This window comes from Erythrolamprus reginae, unplaced genomic scaffold (genome assembly GCF_031021105.1).
Source record: "Erythrolamprus reginae isolate rEryReg1 unplaced genomic scaffold, rEryReg1.hap1 H_18, whole genome shotgun sequence".
Classification (NCBI taxonomy): Eukaryota; Metazoa; Chordata; class Lepidosauria; order Squamata; family Dipsadidae; genus Erythrolamprus; species Erythrolamprus reginae.
Window position 1 is genome coordinate 218,197 of NW_027248471.1, and position 17,587 is coordinate 235,783.

A 17,587-nucleotide genomic window follows, 5' to 3' on the forward strand; every position below is an offset into this window, starting at 1 on the left:
TAGGTTTGGTAGGGAACTGGTCGTGAAAGATATTTCAAAGATTGTGTTTAGTGGTTCAGCTATGACTGTGGAGACATTTTTTAGGAAGTACATACATAGTCCATTAAGTCCAATTGATAGAAAAGATTTTATGCTGTATAGTGTTTTTTTCAATGTTGTCTCCAGTGAAGTCTGTTTGTGTTAAATCATTGTATGTGGTATGACTAGGGAATTTTGGTCAGGACCCATTGCTGTTTACAAAGACTGAGCCAAATAATGTGTTGAAGAGGTTAGCTTTGACTCTTTCATTGTAGCATTCTTTGTTTTTGGGTCCTCTTAGTAGTGAGATGGGCCACAAGTTTGTTACTTACAGAATTATAGAAGGTTTTCCTCTTGTTTGCTGTGATAATTTAAGAATTCCATCATTGGAACATGCAAACTCCACCACCACAGCAAAGCATACCCATCAGTGGGGATTGTGATTGTGATTATGATTATGGTTATGATTGATTGTAATTGTGATTGTGATTATGATTAACAATATCAATATTAATATCAATTATTATTATTGCTGTCGTTAATGTTGTTATTGTTGTCACATACACACAATTATATATATTTATTTTTTCAAACACATATTAGATAGTACATATGAGTATAAACATGATTTGAATAGATGAAATGACTATAAATAAAAATAAAAGAGCAGGGTAGGGTTAGGACAGGGATGGTAGAGATCCTGGTGCACTTATACATGCCCCTTATAGACCCCTTAGGAATGGGGTAAGGTCAGTGATGGGCTCCTATAGGAACAGTAAGGAACGCAGTTCCGGTAGCAAAATTTGGAGCTCCTCCCCAGATCACCCTATTTTCACTGAAAAAAATGTTGAAACAAAATGCATAAGCCACACCCACAGTGTGGTAGTAAAAGTTTTGGAAGCCCATCACTGGGTGAGGTCAACAGTAGACAGTCTAAGGTTAACATTTTGCCGGTTTGGGGATGAAATTACACAGTCAAGCAGAGCATTCCAGGCATTGGATTATACTGTTTTGTTACTGTTGTTAGCCGCCCCGAGTCTGCGGAGAGGGGCGGCATACAAATCCAATAAATAATTAAATAATAATATTAATAATAATTGACCACTCTATTGCTGAAGTTGTATTTTCCACAATCAAGTTTGAAATGGTTTACCTTGAGTTTGTATCTATTGTATGTTTGTGTATTGTTGTGGTTGAAGCTAAAATAGTCATTGACAGGAAGGACATTGTTAGATATAGAATAGCAATTTTTTTAAATTTTTAAATTTATTTATTTTGTCTAATACACAGTAATATACAATGAAGGTTATAGAGGATATAGTAGAGAAGAAATACGAGATATAGGAGAGATTATAGGACAGGGGATGGAAGGCACTCTAGTGCACTTATGTACGCCCCTTACTGACCTCTTAGGAATCTTCTCTTAAAACACAGTATACAATGTTCCAAGTAATTAAACCTTTGTAACTGATGAGCTTACCATCAATGTCTTTTTTCACATTCACTTAATATTTGTTTGGAGGAGGTCTGTATCTTCCTAAATTTCCTTAATTGCTTCTTGCTGATCATTCTGTCTCATAGCTCCTGAAATGTAAATTTGTTTATTGGTAGCTACGGTTACAGTTATGTGAAAAATGACTGCATTCTATGGTTTGGAACATAATAAAAATCATCTGGTCCTTAGCAATTCCTAAAAGTAGGTAAATACAACTTCAGATGAAAAAAAATAGCATAAAATATTATATCATATTGTCACTTATTTTACAAAAAGGAAGCCAGAATGGAGATGTCATGTGTGATGGTTTCATTGATGGATGATTATAGGGGAAAAAAAGCAATAACACCCCTATACCACACTGTTTATATGCACATATAACAAGCAAAATTGTAAGACTTTACCCATAGCATTAAAAATAAACAGAAAAAATAAAATACATGATATTTTAAGGCATAAATAATGTCATCATCAATAACTCTTCTCTATATTTCACACTGATAATTCAAAATATATATTTATATCAAATAGTAATACTTAATTATTTTCCATCCTGAATCATTAATCAATCTATATTACATTGTATATTTAAAAGAAGAAACTTCTGTTACAGTTATTTACTGAGAAATTATAGGTGGTAAAAATAATTTCTATGTTGATAAAATATACATAGAGGCGATAAGCATGTACTTAATTTACACATTGACATGAAAAGTATGAATTTTTGATGACAACATATTTAAGTAAGGTCTCCCAGAATAGTTAAAACCAAGAATGATTTGGGCACAAAGAATTAGGACAAATATTGAGAATTTGTTTCCAGAATGCCATTTTGAGTTCCTTATTCCTCATGCTATAAACTAGGGGGTTTAACAGTGGTGGTGCCACACAGTAAAATACAGATATAAATCGATATAAGGCTGAAGAGGTGATAGATTTTGGACTGAAATAGGCAAGGGTACCACCTACTGTAAACAGACAAATGACTACGAGATGAGGTAGGCAAGTAGAGAAAGCCTTTTGTTTTCCTTGAGAGGATGGGATTTTAAAAACTGCTCTAAAGATCTGCACATAAGAAAAAGCAATTAGAGCAAACTCAATGAATCCTAAACAAGAACCAAAGATGAGTGTCCAGAATTCGATGAAGTATGAGTCTGAGCAGGAGATATGGAGTAATTGAGGAATGTCACAGAAGAATTGATTGATGATTCTGGAACAAAACTGCACCATGAACAAATTTGCAGTATACAGTGTAGAGTAGAAAAGACCAGCCATCCATGCATTGGTTGCCATTTGGATGCAGGCTTTTTTGTTCATTGTCATCTCATAATGTAATGGATGGCAGATGGCTACATAACGATCATATGCCATGACACCAAGGAGGAAGAGATGAGACATTATAAAGAAAACAAAAAAGAAAATTTGACAAAGACACCCAGAATAAGAAATAGTTTCAGTTTTCATCAAAGAGTTCAGTAGTGATTTAGGAATTGTGATAGAGATGGAGCCAAGATCTTGGAAGGATAGGTTAGCTAAAAAAAAATACATGGGTGAGTGAAGTTGATGGCTGAAAATAATGACAGTAATAATAGTGAGATTTTCAGTGAGTGCCACCAAATAAATTACTAAAAAAGTGATGATATGAAGTATTCTTAGTCCCTCAATGTCAGGGAATCCACGCAGAAGGAATTCACCTACTCTTGATTGATTTTCCATACTTCTGCCTTTGCTTTGCAGTCTGTGAAAATAGCTCAAAAATCAGACTCCTTTTTGATGCATCAAGATTTAAGACAGGCTAATACACTATGAGTACCATTTTTTCCAACCTGGCAGCAATAGAGAGAGGAGAACAAGTTTTATCCATGGAATGTCTGTAATTGTCCCCAAGGGGTTCATTTCTCAATTGATCAGTTCTCAGTGAAATTATGTATTTGAAAATGGAGTTCAAACTTCACATTGGCTTTAGTCTAAACAAGTTATTATAATAACATTAAAATTTTATTAATTGGGTCATAAGAGATTTTGTTTTACTTAGCCCATTTTTAAAATGTTTTACTGGAATACATTTTATCTATGCCATAATTTTGCTTTAACTCAAAGGGCAGAGTGTATAATAACTTTCAGATTGCTTTGGTTATAGCTCAAGATTATTTCTATCACTTTATATTATTTGAAAGATAAAATGAATGTGAAAAATAGATTGGGTGAGGGGGCAAGGACAAACGGAGCCTATGGGGAGTTGCAATAGGGATAAGGAAGTATCCTCCATAAATAACTTTTTTTAAACCAAGAATTTCAAATAAACTTTTAGGTATCACCTATGAAATTTTGGCAGATCTTTAAAAAGTGAAATACTTGTTAATTCAGTTACTTTTTAATATCAACAGTGCTATAGGTTTACCTACTATGTACAAATTCTATAGCATCATTTCCAAAACATGCTGATTTGGAAATTCTGGAAATTGAAATCCCTCTCTCATTGCGCTGGAAGCGGAATAATGATGCAGAGACAGGAGCTGGAATTTAAATTGGGTCACTTTATTTAAATTAGCATAAATTTAAATAAGGTAAATGAAAACATCATAATCAGATGTAACCAAAGGACCTGCAGAGGCCAAACAAACTAATGGGACGGAATTACCTATCAAAACATACATTGGCAACTATAGGGCATAATTCCTTGCTGAACCAGGTGAAGGTAGCCACCTTCACCTGGATCTGAGCCACGCCCTTGAAGCATGTGGGAGGAGCTCACTCTCAAATCCCCTTCAGGAAATTGGATAAGGTGAGTCCCATGGGCATCCCCCCTCCAGTCCCTGAAGTTGTACAAACCTACAATTCCTGGGGAGAGGCGGCCCATCATCTTTGAAAAGATGCCTAAAAGGAGAACGTGCAGTTGCTCCTACTGCCCATTTCTGCCCCTAACCTGCCAAACCCCAGTGACCAAAAGGGAAAGCCAAATTAACCAAATGTGTAACTACATCGCGTCACACCCTCTAACCAGTCTGTCCTTAACATCAGTGTGGAATAAGTGAAAAAACAGCCGCACCCATAGGAGTGACCACAAAAAATTCCTATTCGGCCCCGAGGCGACCCCTTTCAGGCACACTGGAAGATAGAGGAGGGTGGGCAGGTGTTCGCATTCAGGATGCTGAGGGCAAAAAGAGGAGGTCCCATTGTGCCGCCTTTAAATAGGGCGCATCCGGGACCTCCCAGAGCCCAGGAGGCAGTGCGCCATGCTGGTGCACTGCCAGAAGCCGACATTCAGTCAGCCCAACAGAGCAGAGAGCGTGCATGCATGGAGCTGCGTCTCTTCGGCTCCAATGCAATTTTGGCTGGTGTTTTAAAACGCCGGCCATGCATTTGTGCTGGAAGCAGAATAACAACGTGGAGAGGGGAGCTGAAATTTAAATTGGGTCACTTTAAATTAGCATAAATTTAAATAACGTAAATGAAAATGTTATAAACAGATGTAACCAAAGGACCTGCATAGGCCAAACAAACTAATGGGGCGGAATTACCTATCAAAAAAATTCATTGGCAACTATGGGGCATAACTCCTTGCTGATCCAAGCCATGCCCATAAACCATGTGGGAGGAGCTCACCCTCCAATCCCCTTCAGTAAATTGGATAAGGTGAGTCCCATGGGCATCCCCCCTCCAGTCCCTGAAGTTATACAAACCTATAGTTCGTGGGGAGAGGCGGCCCATCATCTTTGAAAAGATGCCTAAAAGGAGAACACGCAGTTGCTCCTACTGCCCGTTTCCGTCCCTAAGCTGCCACAGAGGTGTGTGTCAGCTCTCAATCTTGGTCCCCCGACTCCCCCCTCAACCTGCACCAGCTCATGCAGAAACCTCTGCAGGTCCCAAAGAGAGAGTGGCATTCTCTTCTCTAAAGGAGAATGCCATCAGCTCAGTAGAGTCCGGGACTGTCTACTGATCTGGGGCGGTGCGCCACTACCCTGCTAGACCTCGTCTTCTGAAAACAAGCACCGTTGGCTCTGTAGAGTTATGGGCAGAATCCTGTGCTCAGCGTGCTTATAACGCTGTCCAAATCCCCTCTAGATTCAACCCCACTATTATTAACCAGTTTCCTGCATACCACAGTTTTAGGGGATAACAGGTAGCCTATGCTACTCAGAGAGAGTACAGCCCAATCAATGTATGCTTGGGCACCACAAAATTTGGACTGAAAGGTCCCCACAGGCTTGACAAACCACTGCCAATCCCCCAGAAAATGGTCCGGAGTCATTGCCACCTTGGCAAGGCCCGCTCATTGGGGACCACAGAAAAGACCATCCGGTCTTCAGGGGCACGACTGGTCACTCCCGGTCCGTGCCAAAGCAGATGTTGCCATATGAATGACATCAGTGAACTGGGCAGCACTGTAGGTGATAACCAACCCAGACGGGGATTAGGAGAAGCCCTTCAGTCACAGCATCTCAGCCCAGCTGGGTCGACTCTGTCCGCCGGCCCCGTATCCACCGCAATTCCAGCCTGGCTTCAGAGCTCATTGGGGCTTCTCTCCCAGCAACCTAAAACAGAAAGATATGTTAATGCAAGCAAAAGGTGGCCACCTTGTGCATTCTATTAGATGCACAGCCAAGACCGTCACCCAACATGGCCGATGGTGTTACCAGCGTGTATAAAAATTCCAGCACTGCTCGTGCCCTTCAGGCCAAGGATGGGTCCCTCTAGTCAGGGCCCCACTAAGTTTGGCACCCGGAGCCCGGGGAGAGCCCAGCTAAGAAAAGTAACATATCTACATGAAACTGCTGGGTGAGATCATCCAAGGGCATGGGGTGAGGTATCATCAGTATGCTGATGATACCCAGTTCTACATCTCCACCCCATGTCCAGTCAATGAAGCAGTGGAAGTGATGTGCCGGTGCCTGGAGGCTGTTGGGGTCTGGATGGGTGTCAACAGACTCAAACACAACCCTGATAAGACGGAGTGGCTGGGGGTTTTGCCTCCCAAGGACAATTCCATCTGTCCATCCATTACCCTGGGGGGGAATTGTTGACCTCCTCAGAGAGGGTATGCAAATTGGGCATCCTCCTCGATCCCAGCTTACATTAGAGAATCATCTTTCAGCTGTGGCGAGGGGGGCGTTTGCCCAGGTTCGCCTGGTGCACCAGTTGCAGCCCTATCTGGATTGGGAGTCACTGCTCACAGTCACTAATGCCCTCATCACCTCGAGGTTCGACTACTGTAATGCTCTCTACATGGGGCTACCTTTGAAGAGTGTTTGGAAACTTCAGATCGTGCAGAATGCAGCTGCGAGAGCAATCATGGGCTTTTCCAAATATGCCCATGTTACACCAACACTCCGCAGTCTGCATTGGTTGCCGATCAGTTTCTGGTCACAATTCAAAGTGTTGGTTATGACCTATAAAGCTCTTCATGGCATCGGACCAGAATATCTCCGAGACTGCCTTCTGCCGCACGAATCCCAGCAACCAGTTCGGTCCCTCAGAGTGGGCCTTCTCTGGGTCCCGTCGACTAAACAATGTCGTCTGGCGGGACACAAGGGGGGAGCCTTCTCTGTGGTGGCCCCAACCCTCTGGAACCAGTTCCCTCCGGAGATTAGTATTGCCCCCACCCTCCTTGCCTTTCGAAAACTTCTTAAAACCCACCTCTGCCATCAGGCATGGGGGAAATGAACTATTTCCCCCTGGCCTGTATAGTTTATGCATGGTATATTTGTGTGGATGTATTGTTTTAAATAAGGGTTTTGAGATATTTTAATTATTAGAGTTGCCATTGTATATTGTTTTTTATTATTGTTGTGAGCCACTCCGAGTCTGTGGAGAGGGGCGACATACAAATCTAATAAATGAAATGAAATGAAGCAGCCTTAGTGGCTAATGCCACCTCCGCTGTCAGTATCAAAAACTCTCACTTAACGGGAGGCAGGCTAAGAGCAATTTTCCACCTAGGTATTGGGTCTGGATCCCTACGCAATGAGGGCAAAGAGACCTTGGGCTACTTAATGGCCATAATACGTGTAGTTGTTGGCAATTGCTTACCTTATTGGTTAAGCCTTAGAGGCACCCAGAACAGATGGCAAAAAATGCCAAGGGAGAAGAAGGCCCCAGAAATGGTGTAATAAAACAATATCAGCCTTGCTGCTTCCGTTCCTTAAAATGGGCGGGTGATCGTCTGATATGACCGAGAACTTCCCAGCACACCTCCCCCCCCCACCCGTTGTGTAAATTGAACCCGGCATGATCGCCAGTGTGAAGGAGAAATTAAACTGTATAGAATGAGTCAAGCCATCCTTGTGCCCGACCCCTAGTGTTAACTAAGACCATTGATCATGGTGGCAAGACCCTCTAGAGAAGTACTGCAATCCCCTGATAGGAATATACCCAGTAAACTATGTCAAACAATCTGGGTAGCCCCGCTGACAGCTGCCACCTACTATGCTGTCCTGGGATTAAACTAGCAGCCTTTGCTATGTATCGTAAAATAACCTTTACCATATAACCTCTTAATCCATAAGGGGAAACCTGGGAGGTGGTTAGTTCTGTCAGTGTTGGACAGCATTAGTACGCTCCAATCTAATTAGGCCCTTAACCACCTAATGGTATAAAGGGTAAGTGAAGTTTGCTTTAACTGTTTTTAAGGAACTGTCCTGGGGCAGAAATATGAAATAGAAGATTGACAGCAGAAAAAGACCTCATGGTCCATCTAGTCTGCCCTTATACTATTTCCTCTATTTCATCTTAAGATGGATATATGTTTATCCCTGGCATGTTTAAATTCAGTTACTGGATTGGGCCAACCACATCTGCTGGAAGAGTGTTCCAAGCATCTGCTACTCTTTCAGTAAAATGTTACACCCCTCCCCCCATCTTTCCTTTTCAAAGTTCTTGCTAGCTAACTAGCATGAGGCCAAGGTTCCAAATGAGTTCCCCTCAGAGTATATGACTTCAGTACAGCACTCCTATTTCCCTGCAAGGAGAATTGGCAGAACACCCACTGTACTTATAATATAAACCATAACTGGGTGTACACCAGTACACAGTTAAAAAGTCCTATCCGAAAAACAGTGGAATGACTGATACACCTCCAAAACATTAACAGTAAGGCCTATGAAGAAACACCTAGTAGGTGATTTCCCCATGTCACCTTCAGCCGTAGTGAACCGGAACTGCTGGACCCCAGCCAGCATCAACTGGAGCAGCCACAGCGTTGCGCTCCTCAGAGCCTTCTGAGGAAAATGGACTAATAAGATACACTTTGAACTGTTCCGCTCATCTCCACTAGCCATACCCTCGCCAGGATGTGAACTTGCACCATCTCCTGATAAGTTAGAAGTATGGCTTCTACACCACAGGCCCTCGGATATGCGACCCGCCCATAAATTCCCGGCGGGCCTAACTTATTAAAATGCCTGCTAGTATGGTGTGCTGTGCAAGGCAAACATTTGCAGCTGTGTTACAATGAACCATTACAGAATAACTGGTACTCAGGTCATAACTATAGCAAAGGACCACACATCCTATATCCTTACCTGACCTTCGTGCCAGTCTTACCAACATTACGAGGGTGACCTCTGTCTTCTTCCTCAATGTTCCAGCCTCCAGATTCATAAACCATTAGTAATGGCATATGGGGAAAGGATGATGGAAATGACCAGCAAAGGCTGCAGAAAACTCAATAAAGGAAAAGTGATCAGTACACAATACAAGTAAAATTAAGAATCCTAACTGATTGCACCTTCGTAATTGCGGATCCCTTTTACCTGGGATGCCACAGATTAAGGGCACATGTTGTTCCAAAAGGGGGTTAAGGATCAGCGACCGTGCGAGGCCTGGAAGCCCGGTCCCTTATCAGTAATGCCTGAGGCATAAGCTCTCATCCTAAAAAATAAGTTAAAGAAACAGACCCAATTGTTACACTATTGTCAAGTGTCCTATATACATGTAATGCCAGTAAAGCCATAGATTGCCATTCAAGGCATATCTCATTCATCTGGCCAGTAGGTATAAAGCCAGCTGCAATACCTCAAATATTTGCAGCACCGGACTTACCCGGCAGCAGGCTTTGCTGGAGGGACCGGGAGACACTGGACTCTCATGGCAGCAGCCATCTTGAATCCCGAGCGAAGTCTCGTGAGATGAGACTTCGCTCGGGAGTTCGGGCCTGTCTGGCCCGGCTGCTGATTGGTCCGGGCGGGGCCTGCTTGCCCTATATAAGGGCGAGAAGGCCCGGGGCTCTTCCTTTTCGCCCGGACAGCAAGCCACGAGCAGACACTTGTCAGTTCTGCTTGCGGCAGCCATTTTGGAGGAGCCTCATGCAGCAGCCACCATTTTGTGCAGCCTGTGGTGGGCGAGAAGGCCTCCTTTTGCCTTCAGGCGAAGAGGATTCATTGCGGAGCCAGCAGCAGCTGTGCTCCGCCCTGGTTTGCCCCCCAGTTTCCTGGGTTCGGGGTGTGGGGGGTGCTCTCCTCCGGTGGCCTCCTGGGGTGTACAGGGTCCCTGGGGGGGTGAGGCCTTTGGAATAAAGGCCCCTATAAAGCGGTGCAGCGAGGCCTTGCTGCAACCGCTGGGGAGGGTGGAGGTTTTCCCCTCCAGGGGGTGCATTGGGAGGCCTGCAGCATAAGCAGACCTTGCCTCATGAGTGCAGCCTCCTTGGGGGTAGTTCTCTCCCACCCCCTTCTTTATTCTGTTTAACATAAAAATAGTTTGAGGCAGGCCCATGGCCCCTAAAAAGAGGCAAGCCCAGGCCCTTCCGGCCCAACCTGTGGTTCGGCCTAGGAGGGCGGCGAGGCCTTCTGCTCGGGCTCGTGCCAGTGCGGAAGGGCCCCCGGGGGTGGTCCCGGCGGCAGGGGGGGTGGGATTCATGCCCACGGTCCCTCAAACCGAGGTTTCTCCTTCTCTCTCTTGGGCCAGGGTCCTGGAGAGGCTCGATGAGCTGGAGCGGTGGCGGTCTGGGGCAGGCCCGGAGGGGCTTCCCATGACTGCCTCCGCAGCATGGGGTAACGACCCCGAAGAGGAACCAGCCCAGGAGGGACAGATGGCCCACACCACGCAGCTGGCCCATACCGGGCAGACGGCCCAGACCGGGCAGATGGCCCAGTCGGGGCAGTGGTCATCGTTCCAGGGCCCGGCGAGGATGGGCCCCCCGTGTATGGCTTCCACCCCTTACGGGGCAGGTGAGGTTGCACCACATGCAGGCACTACACCGCTCCTTCCCATGCAGGGTCCCGGGTTTATCCCGCCTGCATTGGGGAGTGGCAATAGCTTCCTGGGGGCCACTGCGGGCACATGTGGGCAGGTTTGGTCCCCGCTGGCTCCGCCGGTAGGGGCGCCAGGGGTATCTTTCCCACCTGGGGCAGGGGTGGGGGGTTGGATCCCTCCTCCGTCGGCCATTATGCCACCGCCCCCTTTGGTGTATCCACCGGGGCTTGGTGTGCTGGGGATGGGGCCACCACGGTGTGGGACCCGTTCGCTAGCATCAAGCCTGGGGCCATCCCTTGTGGGTTGCCCACGACACCATTGGGCTATCATCTCCACCCGTCTGTGAAGGAAGCAATCTGGCGGGGGGAATATGTCGACCTTTTCTCCCTTTTAAATAGGGAGGTCCCCAAGCAGGACAAGGAGGTGGTGCCTGGGGAGAAGGTTAAAAAAACGAAGGTGACAAAGTGTTTCAGCTCTTGGCTGTACGCTTTTTTGACCTTCGCTTCGGTAGTAATTCAGAGGCAGCCGGGTAGGGCCGCTGCACTGCTGAAATACATAGACCTAATAGCGAGAGCCCACTTTGAGTACGCAGGTACGATCTGGAGGCACTACGATAAGGGGTTTAGGATGCGTATCGCCCATGACCCCTACTTGCCCTGGGATATGGTGGTCCCGGACCTTTGATTCCAGGCCACGCATATGTCCGGGAAGGAAGGATGTGATAGGACCGACAGCGGTCACTTTATGGAAGAGGAGCCCGTGACGCCCGCGCCGGCCAAGGCCGTGGCGGGTGGAGTGGGAAAAGGGGGCCCTCTCTGGTGTGCCACGAGTTCGCCGCAAAAGGGGCGTGTTTTCGTCCCTTTTGCAGGTTTCGTCACGCATGCGGGACTTGTGGGGGGAACCATTCCGCAGCCGTGTGTCCCCGCCCCAAGAAGGGGGCGGAAAGGAAGGGCGGGGGTCCCCCAAAGCCTCCCCCACCTGTTGGGGGTAAAGGGGCCCAGTCCAATCAATTTGCAAGTGCTTGAGGGTTGGTTGGGCGACTACCACCCTCGCTCGAGAGCGCCGCTCTCTTGCTAGGATTTTCGGAGGGATTTAGGATCCCTTACATGGGTGTTAGGAGGGCCTTCATGTCTGACAACCTTAGGTCGGTTGTTGGTCATGAAGACATTGTTAGGGAGAAGATTCGGAAGGAGGTGGTCGAGGGCAGGGTCCTCGGGCCCTTCCCGGAACCGCCCTTCCCAAATCTTCATGTGTCTCCCTTAGGTGTGGTCCCCAAAAAGGCGAGTGGTGAATTTAGGTTGATTCACCATTTGTCTTTTCCAAAAGGGGAGTCAGTGAATGACTTCATTCCTGACGAGCTTTGTTCGGTTCGGTATGCATCCTTTGATGCGGCCGTGACTATGGTTAGGAAGTGTGGGACAGGAGCCCTTATGGGTAAATGCGACATTAAGTCGGCATTTCGGCTCCTCCCCATACACCCCGACGACTTTGAGCTGTTGGGCTTCCATTTCGAGGGTGGTTATTCCGTGGACAGGGCTTTACCTATGGGTTGCTCTGTCTTGTGCTCTCTGTTCGAGGGTTTTAGCACCTTTTTGGAATGGGCGCTCAGGAGGCAAAGTGGTCTGGGTACTGTCGTTCACTACCTTGGTGATTTCTTGTTGGCGGGGGCCTGCGCATTCGGAGCAATGCTTTGCTCTAATGCGGGACTTCGAAGCCCTTTGTGCTCACTTAGGGGTGCCTTTAGCCTCTGAGAAGACCGAAGGCCCCGCCACCAGGATTACTTTTCTGGGTATTGAATTGGACTCAGAGGAGCAATCTTCCAGATTGCCCCTGGAGAAGTTGCTCAAAATCCGAAGGAAGCTTGATGAGGTGCTGGACTGCCGGAAGGTTACCCTACGGCAGCTTCAGGAATTGGCGGGCATTCTTAATTTGCCTGTCGGGTAGTTGTTCCTGGTAGGGCTTTTTCCAGGAGGTTATACGACGCGATGAAGGGGCTCCGTTTGCCCCATCATCGTACCCGCCTCTGCGCTGGGGTCAGGGCTGACCTCGGCGTGTGGCGGGATTTCTTGGTCAGGTTTAATGGTTTGTCTTTCTGGAGGCACGGGCTTCTTTTGGAAGCTGAGTTGCAGCTCTGCTCTGATGCCGCGGGGACTTGTGGTTTCGGGGTAGTGTTAGGTGACCAGTGGTGCTGGTCGGCATGGCCTCCGGAATGGAGTGCCTCTTCGTTGGTTAAGGACCTGACGTTCTTGGAGCTCTTCCCCTTAATAGTGGCCTTAGAGCTTTGGGGGAAGCAGTTTAGGGACAAGACCATGCACTTTTGGTGTGACAACCTAGCGGTTGTCCATGTGGTGAATGCCCTGTCCTCTAAGAGCGACAGGGTCATGCGGCTTGTCCGCCATTTTGTGCACAGGTCCTTGTCCCTAAACGCATTGTTTTTGGCTAGGCATGTCCCCGGGTTGGATAACGGGGTCGCTGATGCCTTGTCCCGTGGTCAGTTGTCCAGGTTTCGGACCCTGGCCCCGTGGGCCCGAGAGTTGCCAGAAGCGTTCCCCGGCCACCTCTGGAGTCTGGGGGGGATCCAGAGTGGTGGAGAGACGAGGCATCCAGGGCAATCTCCTTGTCTGTAGCGCCCGGCACCCTCAGGGCATACCAGCGTGCAGGTAGGAGTTTGGGGATTTCAGGCAGGGCAGGGGTTACCAACATAGTTGGCATGTCCCTGTAGAGCACCTGGCCGAGTTTTGCGTCCAGCTTAGGCAGCGTGGCCTGTCAGTTAGGATGATCCGGTCCGTGTTAGCCGGCCTCGCCTTTCTGTCCAAGGCGGGGGGGGGGGGGTTGCAGATTTTTCGGGTGACTTTCGCATCCGGAAGATGCTGGAAGGCTGGCTGAGGGAGCAAGCGGGGGCCCCTGGTGACACTCGTCGGGCTCTGACGGTGGAGCAGCTGTCTTTAATTAACGGGGTTTTTGACAGTCTGTGTGCCTCATTGTACGAGGCCCGTCTTTTTAGGGCAGCGACTTGTGTCATGTTTTTTGGGGCCCTCAGGGTCAGCGAGGCCATGCGTCGTCTCAGGCTGACATTCTGCTCCGGGCCTTCCAGTACGCTGATCTGGCCTTTAGACAAGGGGGGGTATCCCTTGTAGTAAGGCAGTCTAAGACGGATCAGCTACACAGAGGGGTTATCCAGCTTAGTGCGGCCGCCGACCAGTCGGTGTGTCCGGTGGCCGCCCTACAGCTTTATTGTGGTCTGCGGGGGTCAGGGCAAGGGTACCTGTTTAGGCATTGGGACGGTACCCCTCTGACCCGTTACCAATTTTGGGTGCTAGTGTCCAGGGCAATGGCCCGGGTAGGCATGGATCCCGCCGGTTATGGAACGCATTCATTCCGCATCGGCGCCGCCACTAGCGCGGCACTTTCTGGTTTCCCGGCCCATCGGATTCGGGAGATCGGCCGCTGGCGGTCAGCGGCATATTTGGGTTATGTTAGGCTCACTGAGGATCCTAGGCAGGGCTTAGGCTGGGTAACCTCTCTGTGTGTGTCCTCTTGCAGGTCCCCAGGCTAACATGAAACCGACGGCGCTGCTGTGTGGCCACAGCATGTTATGTTGGGCCGGCCGCTCAGCAGCCAGGAGCGCCATCAGGACCCAGCTGTCCCTGGGGCAGTGGGTCAAGGTTGCCTGGATGGGCCGGAGAGGTATGCGGTGGGAGGGTCTCCTACCGGCGTTGCTGGGTGGTCAGCATTCTGTGGCTGCGCCCGGCAGTATGGCTGGGGCGGCTCCTCGGGGTCGTGCCCAGGTGGGTTTGGGTAGGCAGCGTCCTGTGGCCGCACCCAGGTGGCTGGTATTGCACTTAGGAGGCAATGACCTGTGCATGCTGGGAGGCCTGGCGCTGATCATCCAGGCACGCGAAGACCTGCAAAGGCTTCGTGCCCAGGTGGGTTTGGGTGGGCAGCGTCCTGTGGCCGCACCCAGGTGGCTGGTATTGCACTTAGGAGGCAATGACCTGTGCATGCTGGGAGGCCTGGCGCTGATCATCCAGGCACGCGAAGACCTGCAAAGGCTTCGTGAGGTGTGGCCCACCACGCAAGTGGTGTGGTCAGAGATCCTACCTAGGATCGTGTGGAGGGACGCCTCTTCCCTTAGGGCCATTCACCGGGCGAGACGTAGGGTGAATAGGGCTCTGGGTAGAACAGTTAGGGAACTAGGTGGGGTTGTAGTGGCCCATCCCCTTATCACAATAGACCGGCCATGGCTTTACCGGGCCGACGGCGTTCACCTGTCAGAACAGGGGAACGCCATTTTCTTACAGGACCTGCAGCGGTCTCTGCGTGAGCTGGCGCAGCTAGAGGGGGGAGTCGGGGGGCCAAGATAGAGATCTGACCCCCGCTCCGTGGCAGGTTAGGGGCGGAAAACTGGGGTGGTTTAGCAACCGCTAAACCCGGCAGGAGGCTTTGCTGGAGGGACCGGGAGACACTGGACTCTCATGGCAGCAGCCATCTTGAATCCCGAGCGAAGTCTCGTGAGATGAGACTTTGCTCGGGAGTTCGGGCCTGTTTGGCCCGGCTGCTGATTGGTCCGGGCGGGGCCTGCTTGCCCTATATAAGGGCGAGCAGGCCCGGGGCTCTTCCTTTTCGCCCGGACAGCAAGCCACGAGCAGACACCCGCCCACCCTCCCTATTTTGCAGTGTGCTTAGGGGTCGCCATTAGGGGGCCGAATGGGAATTTTTTGCAGTTCTGCCTTTTAGCCGGGCTGTTTTTTCGCCCATTCCACACTGAGGAGATGGATGTGCGGTTAGGGGGTGCTTGCATTTATTAGGTTAATTGGCTTACCTTTGGTCATTTGGGTAGGCAGGTTAGGGGCGGAAAACTGGGGTGGTTTAGCAACCGCGCGTTCTCCCTTGGGCATCTTTGGGGATGATTGACAGGTTCCCCGCAAGCTCATGGAGGGAGTGCCTGCCTGAGCAGCTGGGGGGAACCTGTCTTTGGGTCCTGCACCTTTAATTCCCGGATTCGGGGTAGCCGGTGGGACCCCCCTCATGCAAAGCATGGCAGGGTCGCAGGTGATGGACTGGTCCCTCACCTGGACTTGCATCGAGATACGCCCATGAGTTGCCCAGGAAGTTTTTTGTCATAACGTCATTTCCGCCCCGGAAGTATTTGTTTGACCCTGCAGGTCCATTTCCGGGTCATAGTTGATTATGCTAATTTATGCAAATTTAATGAATAAATTATGCAAATTTATGTTAATAAAAATGACCCAGTTTAAATCCAGCTCTTGTGTCCGTGTCGTTACTCCGTCTCTCCAGCAAAACATATAGGCCAAAATGGGTAATCAACACCATTCCAAACTGTTGATTCTTTGCTATATACATACAGTATATGCACCTATATACCCAGACCAGTACACGAATGTATACACGTACCTGCCTGCACTCATAAATATGTATACACGTATACTTCCATAAATGGACAGGGTAATAATAGTTTCATTAAACTAAACCCCTTAATTACATACTCCATCTGAAATGTAAATGAATTCCCTCCATCTTATGATTCAGTTATACCTATGTAGGACAAACAAGACAAATATTGACTGATTAATCAGATGGGTTACAGCTGGTAATATAAATAAGCTGTAGGCCTTTGGCCCAAAGATAAAGAGGCCTAGTCAATAAAATGTCTGGATTAATTAGCGGCCCGCTCATCCTAGGGCTAAAATCTAGGGTCCTCCTAACTGCCCCTTGATTTTAATGTAATGGATTGATTATACCCTCCAATTTACCATTATTTAAATAATTCATAAATCAATGCATATATTATAACCAACTCAGGTTCTCAATTTATCCATATGCATACATGGATCAGGGTACAGTTCATAACTGGTAATAAACAGTAAAACTGTATGAAAAAGGAATAGAATTCCGATTGTAAATAAAAATTAAATCACACTAGATTAAGTCAAAGCTCGATGCTTCAATCAGTTGAATACATAAGCATCAACCAAGCCAGTAAATTGGTTACTAATATTATAATCGTAAGCCAAATAAGATGTAGACCTCTGCCCCTGTGAGGAGAGGCCCAATCCAATAGAATATTAAATAATGATGTGAACTGGATGGATTAAGTATTCCCACAATTATTTATTATTCTTAAATTAATTGAATAATAATCCATGAATTAAAATGCGTAATTGACAAATAAATTACACTCTTATATATAGGCAGGAATAAATCGGGAAGCGATCGGGAATAGTTCATGATTAGCAGTACATAAATTACTAAATTGATCTTTCCATTATAATTAAAAGACTAATCAATTAAATCCCATTGAATCAACTATAATTAATAGAATTAATATATATGAAAGAAAAATTCCATCATTACCATCCTTATTAAAGAGCTAATTAGCGAGAGGGCTGTAGGCCTGAAGGCCTCAGAGCCCTAAAGTGCTGACCAAAGGAGCCTAGCTTTTAACTAGAGGCTGGGCTGAAGGCCCTAAAAGGCCTCAGAGCCCCCAAAGGAAGGCTGGGGCCTGGGATAGCTAACTGTAGGGAGGGCTGCAGGCCATAGAAGGCCTCAGAGCCCTGATGGGCCAACTAACTAGTATTTTAATGTCCTAAACGTTTTTTTTTTTAATGTACTCTGTTATGCATGTCCCAAGTAATTATTTTAGCTGAGCAATTCTACAGGGTAAAACAAAGGAAAAGAAAAACAATCTGGTGTCTGATTTGCACAACTTTTCAGTACTGAAAATGATTTCACTTTCTATCAGTTTTTAAGTGTTGGAAATATAAAATTTTGGTCAACAGGTGTTTTGGAATGAAATTATTTTAATGATATAATATACAGTACTATGCAGAATTGTTAGTTATTGTACAAAAATGGTGTAACTTA

The 17,587-nt window shown here is 47.4% G+C and overlaps 1 protein-coding gene across 1 annotated transcript; it reads right to left on the reverse strand.

Moving 5' to 3' along the window:
• Positions 1 to 2,275: 2,275 nt before the first annotated feature.
• On the reverse strand, positions 2,276 to 3,229 carry LOC139155404 (olfactory receptor 14A16-like). The gene has a single exon (XM_070730534.1). It carries the CDS (start codon positions 3,227 to 3,229, stop codon positions 2,276 to 2,278), a length of 954 nt encoding a protein of 317 aa, XP_070586635.1.
• Positions 3,230 to 17,587: the final 14,358 nt, after the last annotated feature.